The 12,210-nt window shown below is 35.5% G+C and overlaps 1 protein-coding gene across 6 annotated transcripts in view; it reads right to left on the reverse strand.

The window, feature by feature from the left end:
• Positions 1–12,210, reverse strand: part of UAP1 (UDP-N-acetylglucosamine pyrophosphorylase 1) — a 37,761-nt gene that overhangs the window by 15,768 nt on the left and 9,783 nt on the right. For all 6 annotated transcript variants that reach the window (XM_060297127.2, XM_070044030.1, XM_060297126.2 and 3 more), the window contains 3 exons: positions 5,807–6,011; positions 3,534–3,709; positions 1,963–2,135 (listed from right to left, as the gene is read on the reverse strand). In XM_060297127.2, coding sequence (XP_060153110.1) covers positions 1,963–2,135; positions 3,534–3,709; positions 5,807–6,011 — 554 coding nt within the window. The remainder of the gene's footprint in view (positions 1–1,962; positions 2,136–3,533; positions 3,710–5,806; positions 6,012–12,210) is intronic.

Consider the following 12,210-nt stretch of genomic DNA (forward strand, 5'->3'; position numbering starts at 1 on the left):
AAAACTAAGAGTTGGGAAACAGTTCTAATCCTGCCTCCGCTAATGTGATGAAGGACCTTGAGCATGGAACTTATTTAGTACTGGAACTCAGAGTGTCCATTTCTGAGATCAAAGGGGTTGACCAGATAGATGATCTCTGAGGTCCCTCCCAGGTTCAACGTTCTCTAATCATTTAGAATTTAAATTGATTCTGAAGCTCAGAGCAGTAAAATTTTAAGTTTCCATTTTAGAAAGAAGAGTGACACCAAGTGGAACAAAGTCAGAAATACAGTTTTGTTTTGTTTTTTAAAGCTTAGTAGCTACGTAATTAAAATCCAATGCACTATTTCTATTACAGTTTAGTAGCTATTTACAATACAGCACAGATACTCATAGAGTACTGAAATGGATAGAGGTCTTCAATCAATGAACTAAACCAACCCTTTACTTTCAGAGTCAGGAGTCATCTTCTTAGGTCTACCAGCTTATTCTCTCAAAACTTGTACTAGTAAATTTAAGACTTCAGCTTCTGTGACTTTGCATTAGATTTGTAGATTAATTTGGAGAGAAATTACATCTTTATAATAGAAAATTTCCAACCAAGGATATGATATGTCTCTTATGGCAGCTCTTCTTTTTAAATTCATATATTTAAAATTTATATGTAGTTTAATTTGTTTTTGTCAGAAGCCTATACGGTTTTTGCTTCTGGGAAATAGGTCTTCCCTTCATGTTGATTATAAAATTATTCTAACACAACACTGTAAATCAACTAAACTCAAATAAAAAAATAAAAATAAATAAAATTATTCTAAACTTTCTTCTATCATCTTTATGGTTTTTTTACTTGGTAATGCCTTTGAAATTGATTTTGGTATGAGCTCTGAGGGTGGCATCTTACTTTATTTTTATCCAGTTATCCCATTCATTTCCCCCCAATGAGTTGAAATGCCATCTTTACGTGAGTTTGTTTCTGACTGATCTGTTCCATTAACCTGTCATTCTATTCTGGTTTCAGTACTACACTCCTAGTTATTTTATTTACAACCCATTTTAATATCTGATAGATTGTCTTCAACCCTCTTCCTTCCTTATCATCATTTTTTTCAACATTTTCCTGGTCATCTTTACAATCTAAACTTTATTTATTTATTCTAAACTTTACAATCATTTTGTCACATGTCCCCAAAATAGTCTCACTAGGACTTTGATCAGGATTGTGTTATACTTTAATTCTGTGAGAAATGATACCTTTACAGATTTCCAGGAAAGTAATATTTACATTAATATTTTCAAATCTTCCAAAGTGTTATTAAGGTCTTTCATGTCATAAAGGCAAGTCTCTTATATTATCATCTATGCAACCAAAAAAAAAATGCTAAAAAGAACTATGCCAAGGACAGCTGTATTATATGGCATTACAAATCTCCCTCTGTCTCAATATCAGTATGTTTGTGGTCATTCATGCAGTTATTTAATCTCGTTAATTGTCCTTATCCCCTATCTGCATATTTCCATCTTATTCACAAGACTATCATGAGTTACCCTGTCAAATGCCTTACTGAAGTCTACATCTGCTATTTCTACCATATTTCCTTTACCTACTACTCCAGTAACTTTGTCATAGGAAGAAACTGGGTTAATCTGATCAAATACAACTTGATATTAATGAATCCAACAACTTGATATTAATAAGCCCATCCCAGGCCTAGTGGTGACCATTCACTTTCCCAGGTACTTACAAATCATCCTCGTATATTTTAAACTCTTACTTGTGATGGACTAAGCATACATCATTACGTCTAGAATCAAATGTTGCCAATTTAAGAAAAAAAGTGGGTGTGGGACAGTTTAGTTACTTTAGAAGATGAATGGTTCTAAAATATCCAAATCACCCTGATAAATCTAGTTTGACTCCTGGAATGTATATACTGACAAGAGAAAGACCACTTAAAGCCTCATTATAGTTGAGAAAGGCATTACCTTTGCTCCACAGTCTGCTCCTTTCTGAATGCAAAATCCAATGAACCGTGGGTCTGCCACTTTTACTAATATGTTGTCAACACAATAGACATGAATGCTCCAAATGCCTCTTTGCTCCATATCCTCCACAATGTTCTGGGCTGCAAGAGCCCGATAAAGACCACCATTCCCATCTGGGAAACACAACAGCCTGTTAGTAGCACACCAAAACTCAGTGTGACGGTAACCCAAAGATTGTTTAATGTTTCTCAACTGGGATGAAGAGCTCTGAAAACCAGTTTTACATTACAGGGCCAAGAAAACTGAATGTCCATGAGGAAGGATTCAGGTGTCAAAAAGTTATACTACGTGATTTTGAAGGTAATTTAGCGTAAGTATAATTACATTATTAATGTGGGGCTAGGCAACTCCAAAGAACATACTTTTCTTTTTAACTCAGCCCTTTTAACAATTTGGCCTATAATATATTGTGAAACATAAAATTCTTTAACAGGCAATTTTTTTTATAACATTTCAAGTTTTATTTGTATGATTCAAGTTAGCTCTGTATTTATAGCCCCAACACTGACAATTTCATCCATCTCAAAAATAAAAATACATGAGTATTGATACCCAATGATTTGTTAAGAAACCAGATTAATATGAAGGTCTATGGTGATTTAAACTAAATATATGCAAAAGCCTCTTCTTTCCCCATCTATTTTTAGTGCTGCTTTAATGTACTTCTTCCATCAACAACCTCAGCTACAGCTTAAATGACAAAAAATTAGACAACTTCACAAAACAAAGCTAAAAATAGTAAACTCTTTCATTAATTAAAAAGAATTGAGTGGGGGGGAGAAAAGAGTTGAGATGAAATAAAAGCCTACACCTGCAACGCACCACTGTAAATACTGTTTTTATTTCCTTTCAGCCTTTCCTTCAAGAAGAGCTTCACAGAGATGAGAATCTGTTGACACATTTACTTTATATTATAGTGGGATCATACTTATGGTCACTATATGTGGCTACACAGGCAACACACTGCCCAATCCTAGGGATGCCATTAGCAAACTACAACTGTGCATGTAGCTCTGTATTTCCCATTCTCTTACTTAACCTACTGAAACTATTTCGCTTTGTCAATTAATATCTCCACACAATTATTTCAATACTGTTTAAGAATTAATGCTACAGGTAAACTATAATCTAGCCTCTTATTTTTTAAGCAGCAGATGGTTTCCAATTTTTCACTACAATGAACAATGTAGCCATGAACAATACTGTATATAAAATACTGGGGAAAGAGAATAAATACTCTGAATGCTGCTCAAATTGCTCTCAAGAGCAGACATCCACAGAGGTATAAAAGCATATCCATTTCACCCATGGGCATTTCCATTTTTTTAATCATTGCCAAATTTAAAAATAATTAAAATATTAATTTTTAACATACAAATCACCGTATTAAAAAAATATATATCAAAACATAAAAAGCTACATATCGTAAATCAACCGTACTTCAAAAAAACAATTTAATGAGTTGTGTTACTACCACTTCTAGTCACCATTAAATAAGAATGGTTACAAACCTGGAGCCATAGAAACCTTGTTCTTCTCTTCCAAAATAATTTTCCCATCAAAACTCATAGCAGGCAGCATTCCCTGCTGAAAAAAGATTACATTCTCTTTTTTTAAACCAAAGTACTTGTGCTTTGTGAAGAATTCCTTTGTAGATTCCATTGTTCTGCCACTGGTCATTATATACCTTGCAAGAGAAAAGTAAATCTTCTAAGCCATAGCACTATGTGAATCAGGGCAAAGTCAAGTCTTGTCTATTTCCTAAGCTAAAGAAAATTTTTGAGAGCACTGTTTGTTTTCACTTCCTTCATCCTCTTCCTGGATAAGGCAGCATTAGCTGCTACCCAAGGGGAATTTCTTCCAGTAACTTCATCAATCCTTATGTATAAAATAAATCTGTAACAATATTAAAACATATCTCCTGCAACAGAAAGCCTACAACTGGCTCAAGTAAACATTTTAGAACTCTGAAAGGTGTATTCTAGGTTGAAATCTCCTATTCTAGTAATAGGGAGAAAAGGATAAATGTAATACATTCTAATTATCTCTTATGGTTCTTTTTACAAAAAAATTGAAATGGAATCTGGGCTCTGCTCACCCTTTATTTAAAATCATAAAAGTGTAATTATACTCTCTGTTGTCACAAAAATCCAACCCATGCCACTGTAGCAAAAGAGAAAAAAATTCTATCTAAAACCATAATTAGTGACTACAATAGCTTTTCCCCTTACTAAAATGTAAACCATATATAAGTAGGGATTTTTGTCTGTTTTGGTTCTGTCTCGGTTCCCAGCACCTAGAAGTAGGTACTCAATTAATATCTGTTAAATGAAGAACATTATATAATTTCCCAGCACAGTCAATATCTGTCTGATTAACAAATTATCCTGGGTATTATGAGTATTATGAACCCTGGGCACAAAAATTTTGGGCATCATGATTTAGATGACAAAAGAAGTGACTAAACTGTTCCACATAAGAAAAATAAATTCTGAGCTGTGAGGAGAAAGAAAAAGAAGAAAATCCAACATGATAGTGGGAGGCCAGGGCTGTAAGTAGAATTTTGGCCACTTAGAACACAGACGTCCTTCAAAAATCCCCAAGGGAATCAAAATGAAGAAAATAGTTCACAGCTGGCCAATACCATCCTTAATAGCTAGAAAAGCTGAGGAAATTACAAAAAGCCTATTTTTAAAGGCATCAGAGAGCTACAAAAGCAACATGGATTAGAACTAAAATTCAAGAGAGTGAGAATCTTTCAAAGGAGAGCTAAAGATATGCAGCTGCCTTTTCCTGGGGGTATTTGCTGATCTGGGGTAAAGGCTAGTGGTAGAGAATCTGAGCTTGGACCAGGCAGAAGGACAGAGAAACCAGCAGAGTTTCTGTTGGTCACCTGGGGCTAAAATAAGAAGATTTGGGGCTAAAATAAGAAGATTAGGGACTTGAGGGATTTCAAACGCACAGCTGGTTTCCCCCTCAAAACATGCTAACTTCCAAAGCTGCTCTGAGAAACAGATTCAAGAGCTAAATCAAAACCTTTTAAAAAACAGAGCAGAATTTCCTGTAATCTCTTGGTGTTTAGAAGATGAACACTGGCCGAGATAGGCCCTGAGGACCTGGCATACTATCAGAGACTGAGAATCCCAGTTTGGCCCACAGCAGAGAAATCAATGGGGCTTTCAGCTGGTGTGTATGGGAGAAGGGTGAGGTTTCAGGAGGACTAAATAACCCAATACTTAAGGATATGAGTTTCTAGAGTGAGAGAACCCACCGAGTGCCCACAGCAGTGACTGAAAATAGATCCATACCACGTCGTCATGAAATTTCAGTTACTGAAGATAAAAAGAGACCCCAAATTCTTTCAGAGCAAAAGGGGAAAAAAAAAGATTGGGGATCAGAATGGCAATGGAGCCCTCCAAAGCAATGCTGAAACAATAGAGCAATGCTTTCAAATTTCAGAAGGAAACTGATTTTCAATCAGAAATTCTATACATAGACAAACTACCAATCAACATGAAGTTTCTAGACCGAGAGAACCCTCTGAGTACCCAAAGGTACTCAGGTAGGGATTAAAAGTTGGAGGTGAGTATATATTGCTCGTTAAGGCTACAGTGATTATCTATCTAGCTGTAACACATATTTTAACATATATAGTAAATTATAGCTCCCAAGAAAATCTGTAGTAACAGGAAATACATCTGCCTACGAATAAAGTACATAGGCATTTTGAATATTATAAACCAATACATGTTCAGACACTGTCCCATAATGAGGAATATCTTACCACGGAATGATGCATTTGTTGCCATGATATTTTTCAGCTAACTGTTGAAGCTTCAGGATACGCTCTGCTTGAATCTGAAAAAGTGTCTTATGGGATGGCAAACCAACATCATACATCCCCTTGGGATATGCAACACCAAGTCTTGTCCCCTGCCCACCAGCTAGAAGAAGAACTGCTACTTTGTTCTGAGAAATCTGGAAAAGTCCTAAAAAAGAAAATACGTGTATCACTCTATAATTCAACACTTTAGGATTACATATACAAAGGTAGCTGCAAAGAGTCACCCTATCTGCATAAGGCGTAAAGACAAGGAATTCACAAGTAATCATGGATGACTATCTTGTTGATAAAAACATTTTTATTATTAAAAAATTAAATTTATATAACCCAACCAAACACTAAACAATGAATAATATACTTTAATGAACTAATAATTTTTATTCTGATAAGGTTGGAAGGCAAAGACCAAGAGATGTTATAAATGTTGTACAAGCACTTGACAACTTATCAGATGTGGCAAGTTAAGAAAAAGATAGGATAAAAGCAGATCCCTAGGCTTCAGGATGAATGATGATGCTATTAAATTACCTCCAGCTGATCAATCAATCAATAACAATTAATCAATCAATGAGCATGTAAGTATACTAGACAAGCTACCATCCAGTAAATGTAAAGAAAAGAAACCCTGAGTTGGGAAAGCAGTGTAGTCCAGTGGTTGAGAAGCTGGGCTCTGAAGTCAGGACAGCTGGGTTTGAAACCCAACTCAAGTGAATGAGCTCAGGGGATTTGCCTGCAAAAGGGCGTCAGGAGACTTTGTGGAATGATGGAAATGTTGTATATCTGACTGGGGTGGTAGTTACATGTGTGTGTAAATTTGCTAAAAACTCATAAAACTAGTGCATTTTATTGTATGTAATTATACTTCAGTAAAATTTATTAAAATGCCTTCTTTTTTTTTAAATGGGCCATCTATTGCAGCTCAGAAGGATGTGACACAGAGTTTTTTTGAAACTGTAAGTGAAACTATAAATGTTATTAAGAGACAGAGGCTCTCAGTTTGGATTAAAAAATAAAATAAAATAAAATCTTGCCACGTACCATTTCTAAGAGCTACCTCATAACTCTAAGGTAGACAGCTTCAGCACCAGAAGGTAGAGTAGCTTGTGGGAAGAGGCAACATAGAAACTGGATCTCTGGGAAGCTAGAAAAGCTGTAAAAGCTCAGATGTGATAAAGCAATGGCTGATGGCTTTTGTTCTATTTTCTGAATTTCATACTTTCATTAAAATTCTCAGAAATTCTATGAACAAGGCAGGCCACTATCCACAATTGTAGGCCAAGCCAGAGGGGGCAGTGGTCGCCAGTATCAATTATTATTATTTTTTACATCTTTAGGGAATGCAGGTTTGTCTAATTTACCAGCTTTAGGCTTTATGTGTTTTTGATATATTGGGCTTTCCTAAAGCTAATATACTAGTACATTGTGAACTTAAAGAAATATTCTTAATAAATCCATTATAAAATCAGAACTGTCCTGATTCTACAATCTGTCTTTGCCAGTAACTAAGTACAGCCAAGGATGTTATGCAAGAACTTTCTAGCAATTTTTTCAATCAAAAACTGTAAAAGCACATTAGATATTTCCATAATTCTCACCTTTGATGTAAAGCTGCGAGCTAAGCTATCTGAGAATTAATTTTCTCTCTTTCTTCCTTGCCTATAACTAAATTGTCCTTGTCCTTTTCTCCATGGCATTTCATTGTACCTTATCAGAGTTTGAAAATAAAATACCAGGGGTAATGTTAGACTCCAAAATAGTAACTAAAAATCTAAAAGGCAGGTATAATTTTCCCTATTTTAGAGATAATAGGCTCAGATGAGTTAATGATCTTGCCCAAGGTCACACAACTAAAAAGTGTGAATCAGGATTAGAACTTGACCCCAGGGCCTATTCACCAGCACTGCACTGCCTACAGCAGTCTCTTATCACACCCAAACATTTAACAGATAAATTACATAGCACCATAATTTTTAGGGGTGTAAACTGTCCTTCCTATTTCCTTCTTGCCCTTCCTACTCTTTTCCACTGAATTCATGAGAGGTTGTGCTGCCTTTTCTTATCTATCTTACCCATCACCCTACATGGAAAAGCTGCTGAGCCGGGAAGAGCCCACATTCTCCAAACCTTGCCAAACACTGAATTTCTAACAGCATTCCAGCTCCGTGTTGTGCTTAAACACTCCCCACAACCACCATGTAACGAAGACTGGCTTGAGATGAAGTAATCTGAAGGGAACAGGGAACCATATAAAGCAGTTTTGAAAACCATTTTACATTTGGTTATTCCTTGAGTTATGAAAGAAACTATGGTTTCTAGGAAATAAATTTAACTCTGCTGTCACTGACCCAAAAAGCATTATTTTAAAATACAGGTCCACAATTCCTTACCTAAACCAGATTTATTTCAGAATTTTATTTCAGAATGCAGAACTCTTCAAAATTTAGAAAAGGAATATGGTACACAGACAATATGTTGTATTTTACCCCAGCAGATCTGAGACAGTACCTTATAATCACATTAAGTGGGATAAAAAAAAGTTTATTAATAGTCTCATGTCTGTTCAGGTCAGGTTTTGCACCATTTTAGAATGGCAGATAAATAACTTCAGTCTGTCTGGACCCTCACATACCACCAAAGGTGCTGGAATCAAAAATATTTCTAAACATGTTCCCAAAAAGTCCCAGATAAATATTCTGGACACAAAGGTCTTTGTTTTCTTGGTACTATTTATTTTCTTTATAGAGCACATGTGTTTTAAGTTGTACTGTTCATATGGCTCTAATCATCCTTCCTGCCTTCTTACTTTTTTACCTTCGGGATCCAAAAGTAAGTTTCTTCTCTCAGCTCCCTTACCTGTAAAAGGTAAGAGCCATACTCCCAGAGTCAGCTCCACATCTGAGCTCCTGCTTGCCAGATGGCCAAGCAACACCAACCAGCGCTTTCCACAGATTCTTACTGGTTATCAAAATATCACTGTATAACCTTTTCTCTTCCTTGGATCAGTTCCCTAAACTACTGCTTCATTCCAAATTTCCAAATGTTTCCATTCTAAAGCTGTGCTAACCAACAGCTGATAGTGGTCTCTTTCTTCATTGAAATAAATGGTATGTGTTTGTTTCCTAAGTCCCCGACAGCCATACTTTCTCCAATTCTTCTTTCCATCTGTGGACCTGATAACCCATCTAATCACTATGTCTTAAAAGTAGCATTGAGACCATGCTTGCCAGGGGTACATTTCCAGGCAGATCTACATTTACATCTCATCTCCATCTAGCCACAACTATTATAACCAATTATAATACAATCCATAAATATTTGTGATAAAAAGGTGTTTCTGCATTAACTTCTTCCTGCTGTATGCATCTCACTTATGAACAGACAGAGAAAAACAAGAGAAAAGAAAGCAGTCCCTAGAGTATCAAAGCCAGCTTCAATTCAAGAACTAAATAAATGTAGCTACAGCTGTTGTTAACAATACCTAATAGTATGGGGCTGAAGTATTCATCCATTTCATCTGTGTTACTACAATAAAACTGCAATGTTTATCAAAAGTGTGTAACACATAAATTAGTACCTGTCTTATAATGACAGATAAAATACTTCTTGAAATTAAGCAGGCCAATAAAATTCAGTAAGCCTTTTAGTTACATGGCAATATACATGATTTCAAACTGTATGGGTCATAACATAAATTTTATACAGGCAGCACTGCACCTATTTGAAAAATGTTAACTGATTATAAACGTATTTAACTCATGTGACAATTAGGAAATTATGAACTTCTATCCCAAAACTTCTGCAAATATATGGAAAAAAAACTGAAAAGTACATTACTATATCACCTTTTCATTACAGGTCACTAGAGTTAATTACCTTCCCACAGAAATCAGGACCTAACACACACTAAATCAGAAGTTTAAAAATAAAAAAAAAAATCAAGCCAGAATGAGCCATTTCCAGGGCAGGGGTATACCTCTCTCCTTGGGGAGTCATGCATGTTAGCCCAACAGAGTCCGAGCACTTTTCCTGATAACATTTACAACAAACAGAGGGAAGAGTTTACAGTGGCCTCTCACAGGTCAGCTGCTTCCTGGATAACTTCCTGCTTGGACTAGCTCCTCTCATACATACTCTTTGATTTGGGCACGTGCCTGAAACAAGGAGGTTGGCACAGGTGCTTCTGATGTAGAGCATTCCCAGAGCTTTCTATCTAAACTTTCAGCACTCCTGGACAAGGGGTGGGGTAAACAGGCTATTCAACTGGTGGAAATGAAGAAAGACTATACACAAGAGAGGAGATATTTTAAGTCTTTAATTTTTAATCACATTTTACAGGTGAAACAATTATTTTATGGATTAACTACTTCCCCAAAATATTAAGCACAAAAAAGTAGACTAATAAGGGAAATCTCTATTTGAACTGGTTTTAGATACTGGGGGATTATTGTGAATTTCATTAGGTATAATAATGGCATCGTAATTAGGAAGAAAATGTCCTTATACTTAAGAGATGTATACTGAATTTTATGAGGGTAAACATAATGTTTGCAAGTTGCCTTAAAATACTACAGCAGAGAAAAATGAAAGAGGGATAAAGCAAAATTAACAAAATTTTCATAATTATTTAATTAAGGTAATGCATATATAGAAGTTCATTATACTATTTTTTGTCTCCAAATATCTGCTTCCAAATATGCTTGAAATTTTTCATAATAACGATTTCTGGAGCAGGCTACAAGACTATACATAAACTATAATCCTAATGTATGTGTGTGTATATAAGAAAATACTATAAAATACTACTAGCGAGTATTTATCTCTAGATTGTGGGACAGCAGAGATTTATCTTTTTTCCTTTGTAATTCTTAGTATTTTCCAACTTCTCCAAAATAGGTATGTGTTACTTTTAAAATAAAACAAATCTGTTAGAAATATCACTGCACTAGATTTCAGGAAATGTAGAGGAAGATAATGTCATGAATACATTTTTTCTAAACAATCCATTTACTTTTCTACAATGCTATATAGATTAATTTTTTAAATGTCTCACAGGTAAAAAAAAAAAAGGCTAACACTGAATATTAATTTCTTATTATAACACAGAATTACAAGATTGTTTTGTGTTCAGTTTAAGCATGCATTTCTTTTAATGAAGAACGGGATTTTTTTTTAAGCAAATATATTTTCCCAGTGTGAATATCTTTTCTAAAATGATATTCTCATTGAAGCTTCTGAACTACTTCTTCCAAGACCTCAGTTTTGTAAGATAGAGGTTTTTCAGTTACCACTCTACATTCCATTTTCTACAACTGGCCAGAACACTTCAAGAATTAAATCAAAACAAGATCTCTCTTCAATAAAAAGCACAGTGGTAGCTTACGTATTTATCCTTCACCAATAATTTTCCACCCTAGGTGTTAAAATGTCTAAGGTCAATAGCCACCAGACACTTTGAAATTATTGTACAATGCTTTTATTTCCCCTATCCTGGGGCAGTGGGATGGGGGCAGGCACAGTGGGGGCTGGTGGGGGAGGTTGTCTTTGATACAATTATCAGGAATTTCCTACTATCTGAAATAAAGCATTGGAATCTTTGCAATGGCAATCTCTTTCCTTTGATAACTTACTGCAGAAACTTCCTTTTGTTATGAATTTGCACACATATGGCAGTTTCTACCTAATGAAAATGTTGTTAACGCCAGTTAAAAAGTCTCCCTCTCCACCCCTACTTCTTAAGCCACAAATAAATATTCTTCCCTTGACAGCAAGCCAAAAGGAAGCTTGCTTTGCACCTTCTTATACTAGACTTGCTTGTAACAGTTCTGGATTTTAATCTAAATGAGAAGTCATAAATGTGGACTTTTAGTTCCACAGATTCCAACAAAAAGGCCATAAAGAAGAGACTCAAACTATAGACTCAAACTATAGTCTTGACTGTTGCTCATGGTCCCCATTATACAAGGCCAATGCTTGGCTTTCCATAAGAGTTAATTCTAAGACTTTATCTCCATAAAATCACAAGGAGAAATATAGGCAGCTGGAATACCAGAGGGTAAGAAGAGGTCCTGTGTGGCTTTTGGTGAAACCCAGGGAGGGAGGGAAAGATTAATGAATCCAAAGTTAGTGGGGGTCACTACTGTCCTCCATTCAGAAGGATCCATCTGGAAGCCACTCTCTCACATCTTAGTGGCAGAGCCCTGTTCTAAGTAAGAAGAGAGGTTAGCCACTACCAAGCATTTTAAATATGAAAGGGCCTCCTTGAAGATCATCCAATTATTTTCAATGTTTTCAATCTTCAACCCCTTTTAAGTAAAACTTCATGTAAAGAGGTTTATTTGTTTATG

The sequence above is a fragment of the Globicephala melas genome, chromosome 1 (genome assembly GCF_963455315.2).
Source record: "Globicephala melas chromosome 1, mGloMel1.2, whole genome shotgun sequence".
Taxonomy (NCBI): domain Eukaryota; kingdom Metazoa; phylum Chordata; class Mammalia; order Artiodactyla; family Delphinidae; genus Globicephala; species Globicephala melas.